This window comes from Plecotus auritus (genome assembly GCF_963455305.1).
Source record: "Plecotus auritus genome assembly, chromosome: 5".
In the NCBI taxonomy this organism is placed as follows: Eukaryota; Metazoa; Chordata; class Mammalia; order Chiroptera; family Vespertilionidae; genus Plecotus; species Plecotus auritus.
In genome coordinates, this window is record NC_137776.1 from 157000284 (window position 1) to 157027387 (window position 27104).

General features: G+C 53.1%; 1 protein-coding gene across 8 annotated transcripts in view; it reads right to left on the reverse strand.

Annotated features, from left to right (window-relative positions):
• The window catches only part of PAX5 (paired box 5), a gene marked incomplete at both ends in the record, with an annotated part of 152562 nt that overhangs the window by 14522 nt on the left and 110936 nt on the right, over positions 1–27104 (reverse strand). For 5 of the 8 annotated variants that reach the window (XM_080669472.1, XM_080669470.1, XM_080669468.1 and 2 more), the window contains one exon: positions 12216–12317. The exons of the other annotated variants lie outside the window; for them this stretch is intronic. In XM_080669472.1, the coding sequence (XP_080525598.1) occupies positions 12216–12317 (102 nt within the window). The remainder of the gene's footprint in view (positions 1–12215; positions 12318–27104) is intronic. 8 annotated transcript variants of the gene reach the window in all.

The following is a 27104-nucleotide window of genomic DNA, read 5'->3' on the forward strand; positions in this document are numbered from 1 at the left end:
AATGTGTGTGTGTATGTCTGTGCGTGTGTCTGTGTGTGTGGACCTGTGCTTGTGTGGTCTGTGTCTATGTATGTGTGTCTGTGTATGTCTCTGTGTGTGAATGTGTGTGTATGTCTGTGTGTGTGTCTGTGTGTGTGGACCTGTGCTTGTGTGGTCTGTGTCTATGTATGTGTGTCTGTGTATGTCTCTGTGTGTGAATGTGTGTGTGTATGTCTGTGCATGTGTCTGTGTGTGTGGACCTGTGCTTGTGTGGTCTGTGTCTATGTATGTGTGTCTGTGTATGTCTGTGTGTGTGTGTTTGTGTGAATGTGTGTGTGTGTGTGTGTGTGTGGTGTTTATTTTCCCTCTTGGTCCACATGTTATTCACCTGGCTCTGTGCCCGGCTCTGTGCTGGGGGGGGGGTGGTGGTGCAGCGGAGGCTCGGACTCAGGAGCCCCCTCTGCTCCCCAGGCAGCCAGGAGCCAGCGGGTCTCTCTCATCTCTCCACTTATCTGAAAGCCAAAAAGACCCAGAAAGATTCCCTTAAAACAGGCAAAGGGGGCAGGGCAGCCGTGTAGGGGACAGCAGGTTGTTCACCGCAGAAGGACCACCAGCTGTGGACGTGTGGGGACTGAGATCCAGCCTGCTCCCCACTCACCAGCCCTGAGTCCTGGTATGGCTGCATCCCCTCCTGGGGGGAAGGAGCAAGGTCCCGAGAAAGAGCCTCGGGAAACCTTAGTTAAGCCCTGTGGCTTCACCGCTTTCTCCCACAGTCCTTTCTTCACTTCGCTGTCACACGTCAGGGGGGACGTGAGGGTGGATACAGTGGATCCCCAAAGGCAGTCATACCTGGGCCCACCTGGGCTCTCATTTCTTTAGCCCCGAGGATGTGCTGGGCACGGAAAGAGGCATAGACTGCCTGCAAGGTGGCATCGCCGTGCCTGTCACGGTCAGGGAGGAAGCATGAGCTGGCTCTCGGGGGCCTGCATCTTCTCTTGTTGGAAGGGTCTGGGGCGAGCAAGACTGGACTCTGTTACCCTGTGTGAGCTGAGGCCTCAGCCTCTTCCCCTGTGAAACCGGATAACATCCACACTGGCTTGGTGGGGTTACTGCGAAGAGCAAGCAGCTTGGGAAATGAAAGGCAGTGGCACAGGGCCTGCCTTACACAAGTTCCCACTAGGTGTCAGTTACTCGGGCCTCTTCCTCCCTCCTGTTCTGGCCGGCTCTGGAGGAAGACCATGAAGATGCCTCCACCATAAAAATTCAGAGACTGAGGTCCAGAGGGGGGCAAGGTGACTTCCCCAAAGGCTAGTAAACCTGGAGAAAGACTGAGACCCAAACCAGGGTGCTGAGTCCTGGTCCCAGGTGCCCTGCCTGCAGCACACACCTTCTCAGCCTCCCCAATTCTCCTTTACAGCTGGAGGGATCCTGGCATAGACTTGGCAGCAATGTTCCAGGTACGCGGGAAGGAGAGCAGGGATATGTTAAGGTCAACCCTGGAATACAAAGAAGGGGAGCAAGGCAGGACTTGAACTTATGGATGTGCAGGTGGGAGAAGGTACCCCAGAGTTCCCACGGGGACACTCTCAGAACCCACCGCCCATAGGATCCTTGTGCCCCAGCCAGGCCCTGAGTTGGAGGCCACCCCTCCACCCTCACTGCCCCATTGCCTCAGTCCAGCCAGGGCTGGTGGACCTGAGCCCCGGCCAGCCTCCCCCACCAGCCCACTCGCCCGCCTGCCTCCTCAGTCTGGCCAGCATGGTGGCAGGCCCTGCCTGCTCCCTGGGGAGGCTGCCGCCAGGCCTGATGGCGCTGACGGAGGGAGGGAGGCCGCCAAGCTGTCAGTCTGGAGGTGCCCCTCGGAGCCCCTCCTGGCTGGAGCGAGGAGGGTGGGCCGGTGCTGGAGCTGGGCTGTCAGGGCCTTCACAGAGACAAGGCCAGAGAGGCGCTGCCTGACAGCTCGCCCACCGAATTAGGACCATTTGCATGCTAATTTCCAGCGCTCTAACGGGCTGGCGTGCTGGCTGGGTGTGTAGAGTGTACAGAGAGAGGCGCAGTGGCCTCCCCACCCGCGATGGAACAATGCTTGACTGATCTAGCTGCGTTAACGAGCAAATTATGGTAATTTTGTTATTACAAATGCATAGAAATTTCCAAAGCAGGCAGCCATTCAGGGCAGCTCCCTGCTCCTCCCCGCTCCTAAATACTGAGCCCCCTGTTTGTACACAGGGGCCTGGCACCCGTTCCAGGGATGGAGATTTGGGGGGCCAGGCTTCCCTGGGAGCCTCCCGGGGAGACCCAGGGTGAGCTGGCCACAGGCCAGAGCATCCCTTCCGGTCAGCAATCGAACTCTTGTCTCCTGCACCCCACAAACCTCACCCTCTGCTGCCCCCCGGGAGTCCTGGGCCTGGAAATCCCACAAGCCACCACATTCAAGCTGGTTTCTTTCCATTCTGAGCAGGTAACATGGGCGATTCTCCTCATAGATACTCCTGGGTCTTGCGAAATTCAATTATTTCTGTGCTCAGCACTCAGGAGGAGCTCGGGGACTGTCTGATGACTGACTGAATGAATGAGTGAAGGAAGAAGAGAGGGAGGAAAGAGAGATGTGAATAAGGGAGGGAGGGGGAGAGTACTAAAGAGGGAGAGTGGGAAGAAAGGAAAGGAGGGAGGGAGGGAGGGAGGGAGGCCAGAACTCATCCCACAAATGAGAACAATTAAGAGAGACCACCCGGCCAGCTCACTGGTGGTGTAACTGATCCAAGACCTAACCAGAGGAGTTCATTTGGCCCCCGGCAACCCGCTCTGGAGTCTGTAACTGTCCACTGTCAAAATCACGATTTCTCCCAGCTTTCCTGGTGATCTTTTTGGTTAAAAGTATGTTTTTGGAAGTGTGCTCTGGCATATACCCAGGCAGAAACTATTCCCAAGAATATGAGCTGCTCCCAGCAGCCAAGTGTGGGTGGTTCCAGGCACAGGGCCTCTCAGAGCCTGGGCTCGGTGGTGGGAACCTGTTCGAAGCCAGTCCCCTCGTGGTGGGGCGGGGGGGGCAGCCACTCCCTGGGCCTCTCCGGGCGACCCATCGGCAGGCCTCCTATTTGATGACAGGGATTTCAGGTTGTGGCTGATGTTATTAAAAGGTCAGGAAGCGGCCTCAGATCATTTTGGAAGTCAGTGGGGAATAAACCATCAATTACAGAGAAGCACAACGCCAGGGAAGGGCTGCTCCAGGTGGCAGAGGAAGCCTGAGCTCACAGACAGGCATGGGAAGCAGAGACCTAAACGCCAGCCGAGGCTTTCTAACCTCAGCCGGGCCACGGCCAGATTTTCCTATTTGTCTGATGTTCTAATTGGGTCACAACTTCCAGAGGGAAACTGAACCCAGGGAAAGAAAACACTCATTCCTTCTTGTCTAACTGCCTGACTCTGGGGAGAAGCAGAGAGCAGAGGACATGGGCCTTGGCATGGCCTGTGGGTCCCGGGCAGAACCTCTGGCGGGTGCTGGGGTAGACCCTCCTGCATCCCGGGAGATGCTTTGCAGCTGGCCAGGTCCAGAAGCACACGAGAGAGCGGGGGGGGGGGGGGGGGGGGCGGGGGGGGTGGAGGGGCGTTGATATTTCCCACTAGCCCAGAGGGGACAACAGGGCAGGCTGCTACCACAGTAAGAGGGCCAGCCTGGCTCTTCCTCTGACATGCCGTGTGACCTTGAACATGTCCTTTCCTTGACCTCATCCGTACGCTCCCAGGCTGAGTTCTAAACAGCGGTAGAGTCCAGCCCTGTCCACTCATGACGGAAGGAGGAGTGGCTGTGGAGTCCCCTGTGAGGTGCAAGTTAGAACAGACCCCTCCGCACACCACACAGATGCACCCCAAGCTAGGTCTTCAGTGCTTCTCCTTCAGGCAGATTCCCCCAAAGCCAAGGGCAAGTCCCTCAGCCTGGACCTCTGCTGAGTCCCTGCCTTTGCTGCTGTCCCATTACCTGCTCTACATTCCCCCCCAAAATGTCCTGCGCTGAGGGTGACCCATGTCTGGTCTCCAGCTTCCAATGCCCCTGCAGCCTTTTTTTTTTTTTTGGTCTCTGGCTCCTTGTGGGGAGTTCTCTTTCCAGGAATTCCCCACCCAAAGTGTTCCCAGAAAGTCTGCATGTTCACAAAGCCCTGATGGAAAGAAAGTTCCAGGGACCATGGGGATTTGCTGCAATTTGAGACTCCTCTGTACAGACCCGGTGCCTCCCGGGGCCTCCGAGCTGCCCGTGTTGCTGCTTCTCTTCCGTCACACAGAGAAAGCAATCTCTAGACGCTAGCACCGTGTTTCTGAGAGCCAAGCTCCAATTTGGCAAAGCCCTCCCCTTGCCATCTGCATTCGACCACTCGCTAGCTGTGTGACCTTCACCAAATAACTCTTCCTAAGCCTCAGTTTTCATGTCTGTGAAGTGGGACTGATAGCCATGCCCTCCTAACACTGCAGTGGGGACCCTCTGAGGTCACACACCTCAGAGGCCTGTACACAGTGGAGATCTGTCCAGATGGTGGTTCCCATTCTTCGCATCGTTGTGAACAAGACCTCAGAATGGCCATAACCGTCGAGCATCCTGCTCGGGCAGGACAGTGCCCAAGGCACCCGTGACCCCAGCGCGCTCTTTAGACAAAAGGACATGATAGCACAGTTGTCATTTTAAAATTTCCTTTCCTCCCTCTTTATCCCTCTTGCTCCTTTCGACTCCACTCCTTCCCTCTTCCTTTCTCTCTTTCTTCCACCCCGGATCTAAGTCTCCCCGATCCGGGTCCTTTATTTGTGCCGTTGCACATAGACTCCTTATAAAGAAAATTCATTTGTTCAGGGTCACCGCGTGGTTTTTCATTAAAAACAAATTACCCGCATTCAGGGAGGACATCTGGGCTTCGCGCGTCCCATTAATGACTATATTTCCAGCCTCCCGGCCCGGTTGGGCTCCCCTTGCCTGTCACCCTGCGTTCCCGGCCCCGGGAGGACAATGAGAATGACAGTCAAGTGAAAGGGAAAACATGAGGGATGAGGGCGAGAGGCGAGTCCCCCGAGAGGGGAAGGAGGGAAAAGTGAAAAAAATAAATAACTCAAACAGAGGGTAACAAGGGCCATTGTCTCGGCGTCTTCCAGAGGAGCCAGAGCAAATATTGGAGGAGCGAGCGGGGGCGTGGAAGTCAGCTGAAGCCTGTTTATTACACAGCTGGACTCTGGGCCTCGGCTCTGCACTGGACAGGGAGGGAGGGGCATGCTCACATTCAAATAAACGCCACCTACATGCATTGAGCGCCTACTGTTTGCAGGACCTGGGCAGGTGGTCTGAGCCCTGGGCCCTGCAGGGCGCTGTCTCCTCCCAGGGCCCTAACCAGGGCTCAACCCCATAACCAGGGAGAAAGGCCACCCAGCAATCTAGGAAGACCCTCTGGCAAGAAGTACTCGGAAGCAATGCAGAAGAGAGCCCCCAAGCCCCGGGGTTTCGGGGTCACGCTGCTCCTCCATTTTCTGTGTGGCCGGTGCTGAGGACAGCGCCCCTGCAGCTGCTCTGTAAGGCGGTGCACATGTGGGCTGCAGCCCTTGGCCAGTCCTGGGGGTTTATCTCCTGGAAGCTGACCTGGCCATCAGGACTTAGGGCCCGATGCCCAGCAAGGTCATCCGTTCTCCTCAGGACACCCACACTCCGCACCTGCACACTTCTCTCTGCACCAGGCCAACCTGCCCCCGCTTCACTGCCCTCGTCATAGCCCAGACTGGAAGGGAACCTGAAACCATTTGCTGCCCACTTAGAATAGAGGTGGCAGGGAGCCCTCCAGTCTGCCAGGAGGTGACACCAGCAGGCAGGGAAGTCACAGACTGAGAAGCCCTTGAATGCCAGGACCAGAAGGCCCCCTACGGAGCATCTAATCCAATCTCCCCGAGCTCCTGCCTCCTGTTTTAAGAGAGAGCAGGAGGTTCCAAGGCCATGTCCCCCGGTAACACTCCAGCGGAACCTTCATGCTTCCAGCATGCTTTCCATCTCAAAGTCGTTGCTTTTGCAACTGTTTTCTTCCCAATGCAGCAAACGTCTCATCAGAGTCTCTCCAGTCCCAGAGTCACTTCAATGCAGGGTTCCCGGAGCCGGTCACATAGACGGTCCAGATCAGACCATTCCAGGCCCTTGTGCTCCATCCTGGGAGGCACAGCAACCTCACCTCTGACCCCATCCAGATCTGCAGCAGAGCCTGCCACCTGTCAAGGCTGCAGTTTGTACCGCCTCAGGCCCCAGAGGTTTCCAGGGGTGAGGCTTCAGTGCTGGAGGAAGCCCAGCCTGCCCTTCCTGCTCGTCCCTGTCACCACCTCGAGGCTTTGGTCACACCCTTATGCCCATGTAAGGTTGATTTTTTTATGTTTCCCCAATTAGACTGTGAGCTCCCTGAGGGCAGGAGCTGTGTCTGTAACACCACTCCTAGCTCAGAACTAGCATCCAGGGTCTCTTAGGAAATGTTTGAAGGATGAATGAACGAAAAAATGAACAGCCACCTGCCGTTTCATCCTAGCGGTGCCTGGCATTCCTGGGGTCAATTCTATGTTCCTGATGTGGCAGAGTGACTGGAGGCCACTAGAGGGCAGCAAAGAGTCAGAAACGATCAACAGGTAGGCAACCTCTGCACTACCCCTGGTCCACCCGCCCAAGGAGGCTCAGAGTGGAAATGACAAGCCAGATCATACATTGGGGTTCTGGCTGAGCTTGGCCACAACCCAGGCTTTCGCTCCCCAGCCTGGTGCTGAGGCCCCAGCCCCCAAGCCTGCATGCTCAAAGTGGGGAGGGGCTTAAGGTGGACAAAAGAAACCCACATCTCCTCCTCTCCAGACCTCAGGGCCCGCCCGGCCTCACAGGGCGGGGGCCTCAGTTACTGCAGGCAAGGCAGGCTCAGAGAGGTCTTGGAGCTTGTGCAAAGTCACACAGCTAAGCAGTGGTGAAGCCACACGCCTTCCATGGTACCCCCCCACTTCTCCTGGGGCAACTCCACAGCTCTCCCTCTCTCTGGGCCAGACCCTCCCCTGCACTCTTGACCTGCTTTGCCATTTGTCTGCAGAGGGACCTCACTCGGATGTCTCCTTGGCCTCCAAAAGTTGACAAATCCAAAACCTAATCGTGCTGGCCACCATTCACCGGCCAACCCCATTCACCCAGCATGGGCTGGCGGCCATGCCCCCACCCGTGTGAACCCACTCCAGCCACTGCCTCCCTTCAGATGGCCAAGGACACCTGTCACAGCCTAGCTTAAGGTCCCCCCACCCCCTTCTCCAAGAGACCTTTCTCAATCGGACCAACCCCAGGGGCCTCTCCGTTTTCTCAGACCTGCAGCATGCAGCGTCTGCCCCACTCCTGCCTGGAAACACTCTTGTTTGTGACTGGGTTCTCTAATTGCTGCTCCCACTGATCCATGGGGTATGAGCTCTGCTGGGCAGCTCTCAATTTAGTGCCAACTCTGCCAGGCCAGCTTTAGGCATGCCAGCTGGGCTTGTCTTCTCACTACTGCACCCAGCTCAGTCCCCTATATACACAATCAGCAGCATCCTTAAAATGAACACCTATATGGCACTTCATATGTGCCAGGCAAAGTTCCAAGGCTTCTTACATATTTTACATCATTTCATGCTCACTCTTATTACCATCATCCCCATTTCATCAATGAGGAGGAAAGTAGGGCACAGAGAAGTTATATAACGTGCCCCACGTCACACAGCTGGTGAGAAGCAGGCGGTGATTCACAAGCAGGCAGAGCCCATGCTCCTAATCACCCAGTCTCCCTGTGTCACCAGGCCGCTGCCCAGCATCCTCGCTGCAGCCCAGCCCAAAGCCCCCTTTCTTATTTCGACTGGGCCAGGCACTCAGGCAGGAACGGGGCCACAGCGGTGAACAATCAGCATAGCCTGTGACTGCAACCCTGTGGACTGCACAGACCCGAGGGGAAGGCACACGAGGAAGGAGTCAAGCACTGATTGAAATTCCTTCCATCGTGCTTAGGATCACGAGTGGAAAGAATGGGACACTGTAAGCGAGGAGTGGTGGGGGTCCTGGCTTAGACGGTGTGGTAGGCAGAATAACAGCCCCCCAACACACATGTCTACGTCCTAACCCTGGGACCTGTGAGCATGGTAGGTTATGTGGTAAAGGAGAATTAAGGTTACTAATGAGCTGACCTGGAGATAAGGAGAGTATCCTGAATTACCCAGGTGGGTCCAATAAAACCCCAAGGATCCTTATGAGTGGAAGAGAGAGGCAGGAGAGAGAACCAGCGGCAACAGTGGGCTGAGGATAAAGACTCAGCTCAGTGTTGCCAGCTTTGAAGATGACGATGAAGATGGGGCCTCGAAGCAAGGGATCTGGGCAGTATCTCCAGCCGTGGGCAAACTACAGCCCGCGGGCCGGATCCGGCCCGTTCAGCTGTTCTATCCAGTCCTCGGAGCCGAAAGAGCGGAGGGTTCTCTTGCTCTCCCCTCCGCTCCTTTACTTTGAATTTATATTAGTTCACACAAACACTCCATCCATGCTTTTGTTCCGGCCCTCCGGTCCAGTTTAAGAACCCATTGTGGCCCTCGAGTCAAAAAGTTTGCCCACCCCTGAAATGGAGAAGGAACACAGCCCTGCCTGCACCTGGGCCTTCGCCCTGTGAGACCCTGACTGAAAGGTGGTAGATTTATCTTGTTTTAAGTCACTTGTTTGTGGCAACTCACTTCAGCAGCGATAGGAAATGAATACATCTGGGGTCAAAGGGAAGACCCCTCTGAGCAGGTGAAACCCACAGGGATGAGAGGGGTTAGGGCAGGCTGGGCCAGTCACATGGGAGTAGCGGGGTGGGGATGCACCCTGGAAGCAGAGGGAATCACACCTGTCTCTCCTTCCTCCTGCCAGGGTGCAGCGGGCCTGTCTCTGCCCGCATCTTGCTGCTGTTCCAGACCTCCTCACTGGCCCAAGCTCCTGCTCCACCCTCACCCTCATCCTCACCCTCACATCCTACTGTCAAAATAAAAGCCGTCCATTAATTGAGCAATTTAATTGAAAGGCACCTAGAAATGATGCATCCCAATCCATGGCAAGTAGAGTGCCAGGACTGGAGGGACCCACCATACTCCTTGGGCCTCCCGTCAAATAGCATCTTGTCTGTTACAGCCCTGGGGGGCCTCCCTCCCTTAGCAAACACCCACAAAAGGACCTACTATGTGCTAAGGTCCACGAAGGGTGCAGAAGACAAGTAAGGCAGAGGGCCTGGTCTTCAATGAGGTCACCTCCCAGTGGCATAGCTAGCTGGGCCACAAACTGTGTGCCATGTGGCACAACAAAGCCAAGTGTAAGGCTCTATCCCCAGAGGAAGCCGCGCCAGAAGGCTTCATGGGGCAGGTAAGATGCGTGTTCAGCCCTGAAGAGTGACACTGGATCCTAACAGGCTGTAGTAGGAAGTGATCTAAGCTGAGGGCACAGAATCAAGAGGGACACTGACCAGGAAGAGTGATTTGGGCTGGGAACCAGGAGCGGTCAGGGCCGGGGACAGGCTGGGAAAGGAGGCCAGAAAGGCAAGCTGAGGCCAGACCATGGAGATGCCTGAATGGCAGGCCAAGGACCCGCGCTGATGAAAGGCGGGCCGTCTCTGCTGCGAGCCAACCCTGGGGCAGTTCCTGCAAAGACCATGCCTACGAGCCCACGATGTCCCTGAAGCCGTCCAAGAGGCACATTTGGAAATCATGTTGGAGACAGTCCCAAAGACATGACAGTGATTTGGACACTGAGGAACAGGAACCAAGCACCGTGCCCACCACGTATGGATTCCCAGCCCTGACAGTGCTGGGGTATGTGAGAAGAGAAAACAAGAAAAGGAGGAAAGAGAAAGGGAGGGGAGAGACATGCACAGGAGTACACTGTGTACTAACCCTGCCTCTACTTTGGAAACAGAGCCTCAGGGACCACGCCCTGGGCCAACCCTGTGGCAGCCCCTGCCTAGCTGCTGCCACCATAAATGGGCAAGGAGCTGCCATCAGCTCCCACCGGGGGCTCGGCCAGGCCCATGTGTATTTTGGGCCTGTAATTAGGGCTGGAGTAATGATGGGGGCCGGAGGGCAGGCTCTGTTTGGATCAACTCGGGAAAGTTCGGCTGCTCTCTGAACGTGGCCTCTTTGGGGTTGGCAGTGGGGAGGCAGCAGGGCAGCTGGTGGCCTCAGCTGCCAATATGCTGCCGCCTACCCTCTGGCGTCACTGAGAAGCTTGCCTTGATGAGCCAGAGCACAGACAGACAGAGGGAGGAGTGTGAACTGACCGGCAAAGACCCAGGCACAAGCAGTGCAGCCTTGGAAAACCCCCTAACTGCTCTGAGCCTCAGCTTCTCCTGTTGGAAAACAGGGGCTACACTCCAGACCGGCCCACCTCGCAGGGTGGCAACCTTAGAGGGCTCCCAGGAAAGCACTTTGCATTCATTCAAATGCTGCATAAATTCGAGGGGCCATTATGGAGATGGCTTGGGATCCATCTCCCGACGCTGCCCTAACTTGCACACAGTTGTGAAGAGTGGGGGTGGCCACCTGTTTGCCTTATGCCTGCGAGTTCCCTGTGCTCTGCACGGGCCCATCCTTGTAGCAGAAAAGGCAAAGGCTTTGCAGGTGTGACCTTGGCAGGCCTCCCCGGCATTGGCACGGCCCAGGGCGAGAGTACACGCGGAGGCCACTTCCCATATGTCTCATATTTAAAAGCCATAAATCAAGCTAACAAACCGTTAAATGAAACATGCTCCATCCTCCTACCTTGTTAAACACATCTTTGTAATAACCTGGAAAGCAGGAGTGAATTTAGAATTCCGGGACCCCTGGACATCTGTGCCAGGACCTGGCTGCTTGGGAGAGCCACCTGAGCTAGGACCTGCCCTGCTTCCCTTCCCTTCCCCAAACCCACTCACACCCAAGCTCTGTCCACACCCCCGTGAAGAGCCAGTCCTCAGCCCTGGGGTGAACACGCCTGTGATGTAAGTCAGGAAAGATGCTGGAAGCATCTTGGTGCTATCTGGACAGGGCCCCTAGGGTGGGCTAGAAGGAGGGGCTCGGGTACCAGGTGGACAGATCCCCTCAGCCCTGCAGACTCTCCATGGTCCATCAGGGGGAGGGGCCCACAGGGTCAGAGTAGGGTCCTCTTGCCTGGGCCTAAGGGGGGGGTCACACTGCTCAGGACTCCTACTTGCTGGTTGACTTGGGCCCGTCCCAATCCCTTTCTGGGCTCAATTTCCTCAGCAAGAAAGCAGGTTAATGATCCACCCGCTTACTTCTCAGAGCTGTTGTGAGGCTCCAAAGAGAAGTCCATGGGGTGGGAAGGGGATAAGTACCAGCTGGCTTTTCACACACCCCGAGAGAGCCAGCAGTGTGTGCGGGGAGAGGAGCGCCCCTGGAGCCCCAGCACGGAATAAGACGTGTGGCCCCTGTAAATGACTCAAAACAAGGGACCACACGAACCCTTAAAAGAAGTGTAACAACACTTCAACCTGTCTTATCCTGATCATTTCTTTACACATCTTTTAAAAAACGGATACTTGGGGTACCCCTGCTGTGCTCATGCCCTTAGCACATGGACAGTACCGTGTGCTGTGCTGTGCATGGAAGGGCACACACAGCAGGGGTACCCCAAGTATCCGTTTTTTAAAAGATGTGGCCTCCCTTCCACTGTCTTGAAAGAAACTGACACGTTGCCGGCCCGAGGGGAGCAGGTTTCAAGGGCCACAGGGTGTTCAGTTTAGAATCAAGTGACAAACCCACCAGACAGCATCCTGTCTGTCCTGAGCACATGGTCCTCAATCCCAAAGTGTGAGGCCTCGGGGAGCTAGCTCCTTGGGGTTCTCCTGTGTTCATGTCATATGGATCGGATGGGGAAGGGAGACAGGAGGAGAGGATGGGGGAGGGCCCTCACTCCCCAGGCTGGGCGACCTGCGACCAGGTCCTGCACCCCTCTGTGTTCAGACTTCCCAGGTGGCCAATGAGGGGCTGTTGAGTGACAGCCAATAGCCCCCCTCTCTCTGATGTCCTCCCGGGTGCCGCCATTGGCTGGTCCCAGCCCCTCGGCAGGCCCGGCTGCAGAGGAAGCCGAGAGTGCAGACCTCCGCCTGATTTATTCAGGTCCACTTCTCAGAAGCACAGAGGTCACCAGGGCTGTTCCGGGAGATGCCCCCCCGAAACCCCATCCGCTGCCTGCTGTGGAGACGCCAACCATGCAAACTCACCAGGCACCATCCCTGTCAGCGTTGGTGCTGAGTAGCTGCCCTGTCCAGCGGGGGGGACGTGCGGAGGGTACCCGGGGAGGGTCGTGCTCGCCAAGTCTCGGCCTGAGGAATCAAAGCAACAAATCACAGGGTGAGCGTCTCCGCAGCCAGCTGCTCATGTCCACAGCTCCCCAGACATCTGCACATTTGTCACGTCTGGGCGCTGAACACCAACATGCCCCCAGCTCCTCACGTCACTCGCATGGGGACACACACATACACACACACACACACACACACACACAGCCACCCTGGCTCCACGCAGCAGGAACAGGATGGCTCTGCTGTGTCCCTGGGAAACTGGAGCTCCAGCCGGCTCACCTTGCTCTCTGCCCCCAGTAGAACTTGGGCTTCGGCATCGCTACCCCTTTGCTCTGTTGTGCCCTCTGCTCCTGCTGCACCGGCCCAATGTCACCGCCTTCAGAGACCAGCTCAGACGCCTCCCTCCGCCTCAAACCCCCTCAGCTCTGGTCCTCACGGAATTCTTTTGCCTTTGGCTAGAGCCAGTCACTCATTCAATGAAGGCACAGGAAGCACCTCCTGATACCAGATACTGTGCTGGGCACTGGGCCCGGGAGGCAGGCACTAGCAAGAGTATGCCCATCTCCGCAGGCTGCGAGGTTTTGGAGAGCAGGGTGACTCCTCATTCATCACCCACACAACCTGCTTCCATGCTATTAATGACAACAACAAACCAAAAATGCTAACATAGAAATTACAAGACACCAGATCTGTTCTTAGTATTTTAAATTATTAACTCAATTAACCCTCAGCAACTCTATGAGGTAAGGTACTGATACTACCCCATTTTACAGGATGCTAGACATTGAAAGGTCAAAGTCCACATGGTTAGCCACTCCACTCCACTGCCTTGCACGTACACCTGGCCGTGCCTCTGACCCCGTGTCCAGAGGCCCACGTGTCTCAGCTGGGACACCCAGGCTGAGCCTTGCCTTCCAGCCACACTGTCACCACTGCTCATTGGCTCCATCATGAGAATGAAATTCAACTGCACCGCTTTTGTGGATATGTGTGTTGGGATGAGAGCCAGGAGCACATCAGAGGAAGCCATCTCTGCCTCCTGGGGGACGGAGGGTGTTGTCCTGATAAGAGGCGGCCTGGTGCAGGGGAGCTTGCCTGGCTGCCTGAGATGGATGAGATGGTCCTGAGAGGAAGGTCGTGCCTAAAGACACGCAGCTGATTTGAGGCAAGGCTGGTACTGGAATCCAGCTCTCCAGCTCCTGGGATGGGGTTCTTTCTTCAACGGGGACTGAACCCCAATAATTTCTGCCACTGTTACACATGCTTTAAAACCTTGATTCCAAAAGCAAGGGATTGAAAAATCAGTGCCTCATCAAAGCCTCACTCAACTCAAGAAGCCAGCTAAAAAAGCAATAAAATGAACCTAAGGAAAGGAGGAGGAAGGAATTGATCAGGAAAAAGCAGGAAATAACAAATTAGGAAACAGAAAAGCAGCAATAACAATAAATACAACCAAGAATTGTTATTTGAAAAGACCAATAAGATAGATGAACCTAGGAATAAGGAGGAGATACAAACAGAGATATGGAAGAGATGATGCTAAAAACCACTTAAAAATGCATGGCTGCTCCGCACTAATAAATGTGGAAATCTCAACTGAAGTAGAATTTTCTAGAAAAAAAATGAATTATCAAAATTAACTCAAGAAGAGGTAGAAAACATGAATAGCCTAATAACCTTAGAAGAAACATTAAAAGTTTTTAAAAATTATCTTTAAAAATAAGATGCCTCATTCATTTAGCTTCTTGAACAAGTTTTTTGTTTTGAGCAAGATCTTTTTAAGTTTTATTTTATTGTTTAAAGTATTACATATCTTCAAGGGACACATATTTCTGTTACTAAACTGTTAATTTATTAATATTCGTGCAAAAAAATCAATCTCACCGATCAAGTAATATTAGAAAAAGAATAGTATACCATGACCAAAAAAGGCTTATTTGGGGTATGCAAGGATGATCGATATTAAAGCATTGGTTGGGAAAGCATATTAATGTATCAAAGGAGGAGAAACATATGACTATATCAAAGCTATGGAAAAGGCATTGGCTGAACCTCAATACTAATTCCTCACAATACCTCTTAGTAAATAAGAATTGGAGTAACTGCTTTGATCTGATATTGATCTTAAATCTAGAGTCAACACCATTCCTAATTGGTGAAACACTTGAAGCCTTCTTATTAAAGTCAAGAACATGTCAAGAAAACCTGTCATTACTGAAAATTGTTCTGAAAGTGTTAGCCAGTACAAGAAGGCAAGATAGAGACATTGTGGGGTGGGGAACATCAAAATTATCATTAGTTGGCTATACCTTCCATCTAGAAAATCACAAGCAAATCAGCTCATCTATGAGACCCAATAAAAAAGTTTGCTGAGCCCTGGTTGGTTTGGCTCAGTGGATAGAGCGTCAGCCTGCGGACTGAAGGGTCCCAGGTTTGATTCCAGTCAAGGGCACATGCCTGGGTTGTGGGCTCCATCCCCAGTAGGGAGCGTGCAGGAGGCAGCCAATCAATGATTCTCTCTCATCATTGATGTTTCTATCTCACTCTCCTTCTCCCTTCCTCTCTGAAATCAATAAAATATATTAAAAAAAACAAAACAGTTTGCTGAGACAGCCAGGTCACGGGGGCCTAGAATCAGCACCGTTCTAGATTCACTAGCTCCCTGCTGCCTATTCCATTAAGCACAGATTTTTCAGTTTGGCTTCCAAGGCCCTCCTCCACCTGAGTCCCCCACCTGTGACCTTTCCAGCCTCATCAACTCTGACTTCCCCAGCCATTCCCCAAACTGCCCCGTGCTTCTTTCCTGCCCCGGCGCCGCTGCTCGTGCCGCTCCCTTTCTACCTGCTCTTCTTTCATTCTCGTCAACTAAGCCTTCATCCAGTCTTCAAATGCCACCCTCAAGAGCCAGCTCCTCTGAAGTTTGTCAAGGCCCTTTACGGATTTGCCTCTTCTGAAGGTCCCCCTGCTCTCCACCCCAATCCTCCCAGGGCAAAGGGCACCATCACTAACAGATGGAGGTGGTGATGTCAGTAATGATAAGACAGCACTGACCAGTGCCAGGCACTAGTGCTTACTCCTTCCTACACACTCACTCACTTTATCACCCTACCACTCCGTGAGGGCTGAACAATGATCGTGCCCACTTTATGAAAAAGGGAATTGGGGAAGGAAGACGTGAAGTCACTTGCCTAAGGTCACACAGCTGGTAGGAAAGAGAGCGAAGATTTGATCCCAGGTTGGGGAGCTCCAGCCTAAGCTTCTTGGGTGGGGGTGGGGGTGGGGGTGGGGGTGGGGGTGGGGGTGGGGGTGGGGGTGGGGGTGGGGGTGGGTGGGAGAAAAGTCAGTAAGGAAGGCTGAGAACTAGAGGTTAGCTGGAAAGGGTGGGCAGATTAAAGCAGGAAAGAGGGTGTGGTTGAAGATGGACTGTCAGAAGCCAGAACAGAAGGTGGGTGTCCATTGGGAATGAACTCATCAATATTTAGTCTCCATGGGGGCAGGGCCCTGGGCACACAGCAAGTGCTCATAACTTCGTGGAGAGCCAGGACGAGAAGGCCATCCAAGGCCTTTTTACTGATCCGAGCCCCAGTTTTGCTACTGAACTGCTGTGGGACTCTGGGCAAGCCTTTTACTCTGGTCATCAGCCTTTCCCAGTTTTCAAAAAGAGCTCTTAGCTCAGTGATAGCCAGGAGCCCATACTGGTCTGCGTGTGCATACACACGAAGGATAATTTGACGGTGAGTAGATTTTTCTACCTTAAAGTTCAACTGCGCCTGCAGCTCTGGAGCCTCCACAATCAATCCTGTATTGCGAACTGCTGCCTGGAGGGCTCCTATGTCTCCTTGGACAGTGGCAGGCTGTGCTCCGGGCTTCCAGCCTCAGTGGGGCCTGGTGTCAGCTCCAGCAGCGGTTCAGGACTTGGCCATCATGCTGGGAACTCATTCCATGCCCCGTCCCTCCTCCCTGTGCACAGTGAGGACCTGACAATTGGCCGCATGAATCTGACAAATAACTCTGCCTCCGAGTTCCCTGTCACTGGGAACTCCTTTGTATTGTCCACGGCTCCAATTCCACCCAGCATATGTCCCTAGACCCAGAGGCTGCCACCTGAGGCTGCACATACCTTCCTTGGACTGGCCACATAAGCAGAGTCTGCGTTATCACGTGTGGTGTGGTGGGCAAAGAAAGGAGAAACTGGCATCTGTGTCGTCTCCAGGTACCCGAGCCCCTCCCACCTCTGTGCCAGGCACAGGGGCAGGCAGTTCATAAACATTATTCCACTTAATCCTCACAGCTTGTAAAATTCCCAGTCAACTTCATGAGACCGGGAGGGGAAGTCACAGGGCGCTGACCACAGCTCAGAATGGACAGGAAGGCAGCAGAGCACAGCAATGAAGAGCGTCCCCTCTGCCAGGCTCCACTCCTGGCTCTACCGCGTGTAGCTGCATGGTCCTGAGAGAGTTCCTCACTCATTCTGAGCCTCGGTTTCCTCGTCTGTAAAATGATGCTAATAATAGCCAACATTAATCTAGAGCAAACAACAGCTAACACAGAGAGAAAACTACTATCCATTTATTCCTTCAATAGCCCTATTAGAGAGCTACTATTATCCCTATTCTGCTGTGGGGAAACTAAGGCACAGAAAGTTTAAGTAACCTGCTCACAGTCACATAGATGGTAAGTAAGAAAGGCGGGTTTCAAACCCAGTCAGTCTGGCTGGCAAATCTGCACGCTGCACCCCGTGCTGTGCCACCTTGGCAGCAAGAACAAAACATGCCTCTTCCGTGGGGCACCCTGAGGGTCAGCGAGAAGCATGTAAACATGTGGCACAGTGCCAGCCCGTGAGCCTTGTGGGAGATTGGCTTATTGGCTGCAACCCTTAACCCCATCCTTATAACCATCATCTTGAAAAGTAAGTGGTAATGTGACTCCAAAAAATGTAGGAAAAATGTAATATTACACTTTTAAAAACCAAATAAATTAAAAATAACAATTTAAAAGAGTAAGTAAAACCAAATTAATTTAGTTTTATGAAAACCTAAGAAGAAACCCTTTGCAGTTCCTCCTCCTGGAGGCAGCTTGCTTCTCCGCCCCTTTCCTTTGGGCTCAGCCATGTGCTGGCTTTGGCCAGTGGGACGTGAGCAGGCATTGGGTGAGCGGAAGCTTGTCATATGCTTGTGCTGCTGGGTGTGCCCCTCTGTACCTCTGCCCTCACTGTGACAGCAGGCCCTGGCCAGCCACTACAAGGAGGAAGGGCGACATGTGGAGCAGAGATAGACCCAACCTACAACTGTAATCAAGCCCAGCCCAGATCAGCCAACCCCCAGAAGCAGGAGCAAGAAGAGACCATGGTGGTGTTAAGTCCTGAGCTTTGGGGTGGTTTGCTAAGCACCGATGTTGTGGCAATAGCTGATTGATACAGGATGTCCTAAATGTCACCTGTCCTTGTTTTCATCATGCTGCCTGGGACTTCCTAAGGACACCTATCCAAATCTGAGTCGAGGCTGGACACCCCGGTGGGAAAACCCAGCGTGGAGTGAAGCCTCAAATTTGTTCTGATGGCCTGTGAGGACTCTCTCGGCAGTGAGCTGGGATTCTGTGACCTTGGAGTGTATGGGCACAGTCACCTTCTCAGTCCCTTCTCTAACATGTCTCAGGCATGTCACCAAGGCTGGGGATGCTCAACGATCAGTCAACACAAGGCCCCTGCACTGGCTGGCACACAGTAGGTGCTCAGAAATACCTGCCAAGATGAAATTGGAGGAGACGGGGCGCGTTCAGGGTGGTATGGCTGTACACTGCTGAGGTGAAATTAATCAGACATCGGTTCTACCATCTGAAAGCAACTTTGGTTCCTGTCTCACCAACATCTCAGAAAGCCCTTTATCACAAACTCCACAAAACAAATAGGCCTGATTTATCTGATTTTGCTTAGATGCAACTTTTTCTTTTTCATACAGCCCGTTTCTAGGTAGGCTCTCTCTCTGTGCACTAATGGGGGGAAATGTGAATCCAATTAACTTCACATTTAGCTCATAATGAACTTATCTCATTTTGCTACCAGCTCGGTTCTCATCGTGTGGCAGTAATTAACCACTGGGGGTTGTCACTCCCAGACACATGACATGGAGATCCTCCCAGCCCCTCTTCAAACCCTTACAGAATTCATTACCCTGACAGTGTGAAAGCCCTTCACTTTGAATACCACAGGGCACCAGCCGAACTCCCCCTCTACCTACCTGACTGTGTGTGAGCGAGGGGAAGAAGAGAGAAAGCCCCTGAGCAGCCATGAGTTATTGTGAACAACATGGGAGGTGGGGGCAGGATGCTGGTGGTGGCTCGATGCCCAGAGAGGGTCTGCCGGCCTCGACAGCCCTGGGCCGGAGGTTCTGTCATCTCCACAGACAAGGCCCAGGCGGAGCTGGTTGGCAGAGGCAAATGCTTTCACAAAATGGCCATCAAATCCACTGGGGACTTTTAATACCCAGGAAGCCTGCACATTCCAGGAAGGGGCATCGGTAACTTGCTGTGTGACCTCAGGTAAGTTCCACCTCTCTCTGTGCCTTGGTTTTCCCACCTGAATGCTCAAGCAGTGAGAACAGATGGTCTCTTGGGGGTTTTCTGCTCCAACATTCCCTAAGTCAGAGGCATCATTTTACTGCCGTGTTGATGGAACTGGAGGCTGGTGCTGGCTGCTGTAGAGCTGGGTAGTGCCTGCCCACCTTGCCCCTATTCAGCTCTGGCTAGTTTGCAAAAGAAGCTAGAACTCGGGTTTCATTTCCTTTGGGAATCTCCTGTCTGTGTGGATGCTGACGCTAATCCAGTTTGTGAAATATACACTGAGGGCCAAAGAAAACTTGAACAAAGGCCATGTTCAGCCCTCAGACTGTCAATTTTCAACCTTTATCCATCCCCCAAAGCCCTCAAGTCTTGCCATCTCCCTTGTTTTTGTGGGCAACAGCACCAGCCTCCCAGCCACGCCAGCCTCAAGACACCCTCCTCCCTCATGTCCAATCAGTCCCCAAGCCCCTCCTGACTGGCCATTCCCCGGTGCCCTCTCTGTGGTCCTGATCTGCCCAGTCAGCTGGCTCTTCCCTTTCCCCTGTTTCCTTCCAACCTCCTACCAGGCTCCAGGCTCCACGCTCTGGACTGGACTGCCTGTCAGGGCTCCTCTCCCAGCGTCCAGCCACGGAACCACTCAGCTCCCCCTGTAGGACAAACTGGAACCCTGCAGGAACTCAGTGGGGGCTCCAAAGCCAAAGCTCCGATTCTGTCAGTGCAACCATTTCACCCGAACCTGCAGGCACCTCTAGGACATTTTCCCAGAAAGCCTTTCCTCAGAGTCACAGAACCATGAGAAACCTTTTTTGGGTGCAAAGAAACATTATTAAAACTTTCAAAAACAGGTCTTAAAGGTGGGAAGGACAGCCTTCAATGTAACAGGCACACCCAAGACTCATGCCTCTAAGAGAATGTACCTGTGTTTGACGATTCTTTACTCTTTGATTAGAGCCCAGACACGGGGAAGTTAGAAGATTTCTATCAGGCAGAAAAGATAATCCAAAAGTTAACCCATAGGGTATTACCCAAGTTTGTATCTAATCTAGCAATTTTATTGAGCTTTTTTTTTCAAATGCCATTCCCGCTGGATGATATAAACCCCTGGATTCTGAAATGCTCTTGGAACCACTTTTATCTTTTTATAGGTTCCCTCATTAACTCATCCTATATAATAAAAGGCTAATATGCAAATCGACCGAACAGCAGAATGACTGGTTGCTATGATGTGCACTGACCACCAGGGGGCAGACGCTCAACGCAGGCGCTGCCCCCTGGTGGTCAGTGCACTCCCACAGGGGGAGCGCCGCTCAGAAGCGGGCTCATGGCTGGCAAGCACAGTGGCGGTGGCGGGACCCTCTCCCGCCTCTGTGGCAGCGCTAAGGATGTCCGACTGCCGGCTTAGGCCCGCTCCCCTCCTCCCCCCCCCCACGCTGAGTGCACAAATTTCATGCACTGGGCCTCTAGAGAGCTGAATAAAATCTTCACAGGTGTTCCCTCTACATAACACATGGGTTATGTTCTTAACTTTTAAAAACTATACTTTGACGCTTGTTATAGAAAAAAGTCAACCCGTGCTTGAGTGACATGCGCTGAGATTTTCAACCAACACCAAAGCAGATGACGGGGTCCTGTCACCTGAGGGGAGAGGGAAAGAAACAGCCCAGCACACGGGACACAGGGAGGGGTCGGTCCTGCCACAAAAACCCTGGTGTGTGTGTACACGTAGTGTGTACACCACTGGGCTCCTTCCTCCCAGCTGACGTGTGACAATTGAAACAGGGGGTGCTCTGACGTCTCCCTCTGTCCAGACCTGCCATGAGTGAAGAGTGGGCTAAGCCCTAACCGGTTTGGCTCAGTGGATAGAGCGTTGGCCTGCGGACTGAAGGGTCCCAGGTTCGATTCCGGTCAAGGGCATGTACCTTGGTTGCGGGCACATCCCCAGTGGGAGGCGTGCAGGAGGCAGCTGATTGATGTTTCTCTCTCATCGATGTTTCTAGCTCTCTATCCCTCTCCCTTCCTCTCTGTAAAAAATCAATAAAATATATTTTTTAAAAAAAGAGTGGGCTGAGCCGGGAGGTGCAGGGTGGGTATCACACATAGAGGGAAAGGCTGGCAGTGATGTTACACCCCAACTCGCCTGTGCACAATGGACATACTAACTGCTGATGAACCGATGGTGTCATTATAGCGGACCCGGCTGGCTGCTAATGACAGGTATATTAGCCATTTGTGGAGGTGGTGTTATTTACTTAGAAACAATAACCCTAAATTTCTTTTCTCAAAATTACTTCATCCCCACCTGTAACTAACTCTGACTGGCCTCCCTTTAATTGTCCTGGCTAAAGATCTAACCGGAATGGGAGAGCGGGGAAGGCAACTCTGACGATTCATTCATCAGGGCACCGTTTACTTTGCAGTCTCTATGCTCCCGAGTCCTTCATGTAGACCAACCTTGGCCACATCCCTGGAATCACTGGAAACTTCCAGGCTCCAACCCTGTATTTCAGTTCCGAGGGTGTTCGAATTTCACCTGCCTGGCATTTCAGAGCACACACTGGGGCCCAGTCAATATTTCCATGCACAGTTACGACATCACCGTCCTGGAACTAGCAATGTTGGTTCGACCTACTAAACCAACAAAGGCAGGGTTCTAATGAGCAAGGCTGCAGAGTGCTACCTCTCCTGGCTCCGGGCCTCCTGCCAGGACAGGCACTGCTCCAGAGGCGAGGGAAGCCAGTATTTCAGCAGGGGAATGCTGGGGGCAACTGGGGGCCAGCTCATGTCTTCACTCACACACGCATGCATTATCTGGTACCTACCACGAAGTTCTAAGCACCTTCCTGAGTGCTCCAGAGGACCTGGGAGATGATGATAATAGTAACAGTAATGTCCACAACAGTAACAATTAGCATTTGTTCAGCTCTTGCCATGTGCCAGGCACCATCCTAAGTGTTTTGTGTGTATCATCTCATTTAAGTATCATAGCCACCCTGGGAGAGATAAATCTTTGTAATCCCCAATTTGCAGATAAGATGCCCAGCTAGAAAGAGGTGGAGCTGGATGCAAACTGAGGCCATCTGATGCCAGAGTCGGGCCTTTACCACCACCTCCCTGCACTATTCGGCTTTAGTAGGCGAACTGCAAAATACAGAACACACCTCCCCTTTGACCAACAATTCTAATTCTAGGACTTTACCTATGGAAATACACAGAAAACTACACCAAGATTTACATTTTATGAGAGGGAGGGAGGGAAGGAAGAGGTGGGAGGAAGGGAAGGAGGGAGGGAGGGAGGGAGGGAGGGAGGAAGGAAGAATGGGAGGGAGGGGTAGGAAGAGACAATCCAAGATTCTATCATAATGGCAGGGTTAAATAAATTATGACACTTCCCTATGATGGAATAACACACAGTCTGAAAAACAGGGAGGTCGATTTGAATGTGTGGATTGTGGAAAGAGCACCAAGATCCATTACTGAGTGAATAAAACAAAGGGCAGAAGAAGGCTATGTAGAGTAGGATTCCACTTGTGCTACTAAAAAATAGATAAAATCTATGTGCTGATAGATGTCTAAAAATGTGACTAAAAGGACACACAAGACATTGTTCCCTTTGGGGTGAGGGACTAGGAATGGCAGGACTGAGGTTGGGGGAAGGAGAGTTACTTTCCATTTCCTATTTTTCTGTATGGTTTGAATATTTAACTACATGCATGTATTACTTTTCATTTGAAATTAACTTTTTGATTTAAAATTAACTTTATCTTAAGAACCAGACAGTGTCTGTGCCCCCGAGGGGCTCACTCACAAGCTCAAAGGGGAGATAATAATGAATCCAAGATGCTCGGAGTGCATGGCTCCCCCCTGCCCCCTGCTCCCACCTTTGCAGCTCTCGGGCCAGAGCTGTCACAGCAGGGACTTCTTGCTTTCAAGGGCAGCATCATGATGCCAGGAGCACCTTGGTCAAGTCACAGATTCACAGCCCGTGGTCCCCCAGGCCTCCCCCAAGTCAGCATCCAGCCCTGACAAGGGCAGTAAATACAATGATATCTCGCCGATCCAAAACGCGCCATCAGGCCATCTCAGCCCCGACAACCTGGCTGTGATTGGCAAAAGGTGGGCACAGGCCTGCCCTAGAGCCCCTCTGGGCACCAGCTCTGGGGGCCCCCTCATCATTTGCACACAATCCAGTGAGCTCGGTGGCTTCGTTTTCCAGCCCCAGCAGCTTGAAAACAATAAAATAAGAAGGAGAGAGCTTTGTAGAGCCAGGCAACTTGACATTAGGAGAAGTGACAGATGACAGGTGAACAGCAAGGATGGAGACAGGGAAACAATATAATCAGACTTAAGGTATCCAAACCTCAGCAGTCTGGGGTGGAAGGGCAAGCCGCCTGCTTACAGACCTCTGTATTGGGCCAGGTTCAGTAATGCCACAGAGATGACGCTGGGTGCTGTCATAGGAGGAGGCAGACTTATGTCACTCCAGCATCATGATGTGTTATGCGAGAAACTGATAGGACAAAGCAGTGTTTTGAAAGGTGGATGGGACCCATATCATCATAAGTAGCAGGTGGAGAAGAGCTCAGGGACCAGATGTGTCCCTGGAGAACCCTCATACAGTGCGTGGCAAAGGCAAAGAGCGCCAGGAGATAGACTGCTGATGGAGATCCACCATGCCTCCACTCCTCGCTTCAGTACGCTCCCATGCTGGCTGGAGGATACTGAAAACATCTCTTTGCCCCCACGATGTTTCAGAATCATGGAGTCCCATGGCCAGCGTGAAACGTGGAGATTAAACAGTCCCACCATCCCCTCCCCAGCTCCGGGCCAACAGTATTGCATCCCATTTGCCCACCTCCCGCTTGCTAATGCAGAACACACTCCCCATACCTGACAGTTGGGAAAGTCCTCCTTCCCGGGAGTTGGAGTCGACATAAACTGGATGATGGGTGACTCCCAAGTGGAAAACGGAAGGAGGACATGAACACGCAGAAAGCATCGCGTTCCCCTGAAGTGGCCTTCCAGGTTGGGGGACGTTGCATCTTTGTGAAAGGGGCCGATGTGGCAGGACAGAGACAGGCACCCCAGGCTGGCAGTCCCCATCCAGCCCCGGGCTCCACACTTGCTGGCTGTGTGATCCTGAGCGAGTGGCTTAGCCTCTCTGTGTCTCCGTCTTCTCATCTCTGAATAAAGATAATCCTATCTGCCTTGTAGAACGGTTGCACGGGTTCAATGAACAAATGCATGTAAAGCTCTGGGCACCGGGCTGGGCACAGAGAGGACAGTCAATAATGCCACCCACCGCTGTGTGTGCCCACAGCATCACCGAATCTGCGTGCGATGGGTAATGATAGTAGCTGGCCCCGTTGAGCCATTTCTCTTTGCCAGGCACTCGTCTATGTGCTTTAGGCACATTATCTCATGAAATCGTCAGAGCAACCCTACGGGCAGAAGTTATTGTTGTTGTTGCTGCTGCAGTGGTGGCGGTAGTGGTGGTTATTGAAAGGCTGAATGAGCCTAGTGGTTCAGAGCAAGGGCTCTGGGAGCAGGCTGCCTGGGTTCAAATCCCAGCTCTGCTACTTACTAGTTATTTTGTAACTTTGGACACAATTATGCCACAGTTTCTTCATCTATAAAGTGGGGCTAATGATAATATCACCTTCTTGAGACTGTTCAAAAGGATTAAAAAGTTAGGATATATAAAGCACTCAGAGAGATGCCTGGCCCAAAGGGCCCCCCAAGGTTAGCCGTGGTATTACTTCCAATATTCAGAGGAGGCAACTGAAGCTGAGAGAGGTGAGATAACTCGCCCAAGGTTGCACAGGCAGGAAATGGGGTGGGGTGGAGGAGGACTGGATACCCAGGCCGCCTAAGGTCCTGACCACCAGGTTACACATCTAGGATGGGTTGGAAATGAAGTCAAGCATGGTAGGCGGGGTCTACTGAACTTTTCAAGCTGGAGGGTAAGGTCAAGGCTAGAGGACCGACTGTGAAGGCCCATGAGGCCCAGCCAGCCCTGGTCTCGGGGTCAGAAAGCTCTGTGCCTTTTTATTGTGCCTTCCGGCAGGTCCCCTCCCCGCCCTGAACATTTTCATCTATGTACCAGAGTCTTAATCCCAGGTCACCCATTGCGGGGAATCAAACGATGCTAGTGACGTGAAGATGGCATATGACCCAGTTCTCTGCCTGCCACATCTGTCTAGCTGACAGCCCATTTATTTAAGAAATAGTCAACAAGTAAAGTCTAAGCCAGAAAAGCCTCGGCTAGGCTTCTGACCTCTTCACAAATCCCAAACCAGAGGCTCAGCTGGTCCACTTTTGGCCCAGAGGGCAACGCGATGGTGGATGTCACGGAGAGCCCAACTTGGAACCAGGAAAGCCCAGCCACTCCTCTGATCATTTCCCCAAACCACACAGCGAGGCCCCGGCTGGCAACTGCCCAGGGGCCCACGTGAAAAGCAGGCTGGGCAGGTGCGCTTTGCAGGGAAAACCAAGCTACCGTGCAGAGGCACCTCCCAGGGTGCACGGCAAATTAATGTGCAGCAGAGAACACGCGTTACATCGCCCTGCTGGCTGGCTCTGTGGGCTGCCCAATCGCCGGCCTGTCCCTCCCTTTCCCTTCCCTCCCAGAGAGGCCGAGACGTGTATAGGAGCTTCCGAGACACCCAATGTAGCTTGGGCTCTGCCAGCTATGGGATCACCCCTGCCCTGCCTCCCTCGCGGGCCATCGGGAGCCCCAAATGGGATCACAGGAGAGAACACCCAGGGTGGGGGTTCTACTGAGCAGGAGTCAGTCAGGCCTGGGTTCAACTTGCAGGTTATTCACCATTTCAGCGACCACATCTGGGGAAACTGAGGCTCAGAAAGAAGACATGTCCTGGCCAAGACCACACAATTAGCAAAGAGCAGACCTGAGATCCCACACCAGCAGTCAGGCTGCAGCTCCTGCAGGAGGCACTGGGTCTCAGTAGGCAGTGTTCCTCAGAGGGATCGGCAGCGGGGCTGGGGCAGAGTCGGGGCAGGATGGCCAGTACAGTGGGTCCCCTCACACCAGGCGACAAACCGCAGCAGGTGGTGTGCGTGGGCGTTGGTCTAAGCTTCCTCTGCCACTGGCAGAGGTTGGAGTGAGGCAGGTGGAACGTTGGGGTGTACGGTGTCAGAACTGGGATTTCAGAGGTGGGAATGGAGAGCCAGGCTGAGCAGAGGAAATACATGTTCTGTGAACAGGCTGCACTGTGGCCTAAAAACCACTTTTGAATTGGGGAGCACCCGAGCCCAAAGGACACTCAAGGTCAGCCGGGGCAGGGGTTCCAGCTGCATCCCTCTGGACCTCCTGGGTAACTGGCACCCCCAAAACCAATGAACCTCGATTCTGACTGGTTTACATAAATAAAGGGCTGCCCAGGAAGGTCTTATCTGAATAAAAGTTTTCTTGACAAAGTAAGTTTAACAATTTAGCAACTTGAAAAATCTCTAATTGTCCAGACTGCTGGTGAGTGAGAAAGCCCCTGCGAGGGCCAGGCCTTGCCCAGAGAGCGTGCCCAGCCAGGCCTGGGCCCTAGGACCACCATGGCTCTCAATCCAAAGGTCCTTTCCTTGCTTTTCTATTCCTTTCCTGCCTCCACAGAGCACCCCTCAAGTTCAAGAAACTGACTCTCGGTTTTTTTTTTCTCCCAGTAGCCCAGGCTCAGATGTCCCTGATGAAGCAGAAAGAGCAGTGTCCTCTGTGAGCCGCCCTAAGGGTGTAGGCTCTGCACCCTTGGGCTCCGCAGGCCTGGCTGAGGTCCGCAGGGGCTCTGGAGCCGGGAGAGGGCTGAGCCCTTGTCAGGGAGCAGGTGCGCAGAGTGACCTGGAGCCAGGGAGGCGAGGGCACTGATGAGGCCAGTGGTTCAGAGCAACCCGGAGCTGGTTCCAAACTTGCCATGTGTGTGTGTGTGCGTGTGTGTGTGTGTGTGAGTGTGAGAGAGAGAGAGAGAGAGAGAGAGAGAGAGAGAGAGAGAGAGGGTGGGGAGAGACAGAGAGAGCTGATTGATTTGGTCACATCTTTGTATTCATTGTCCCTGTTGGTCCAGGAAGGTAGGAGGACCACACACAAGAATCAGAGTCCACAGAATTTGCCACTGGCTTCCAGCTACCGTGCTACCAACAAATGACGGTACCTCACTGAGCCTCACTTCCCAAATCTGCAGAATGGGAATATACTCCTCGCACTGTCTCCCAGGGTTCCTGGGCTTTGGAAAGGGAGGAAGGAGA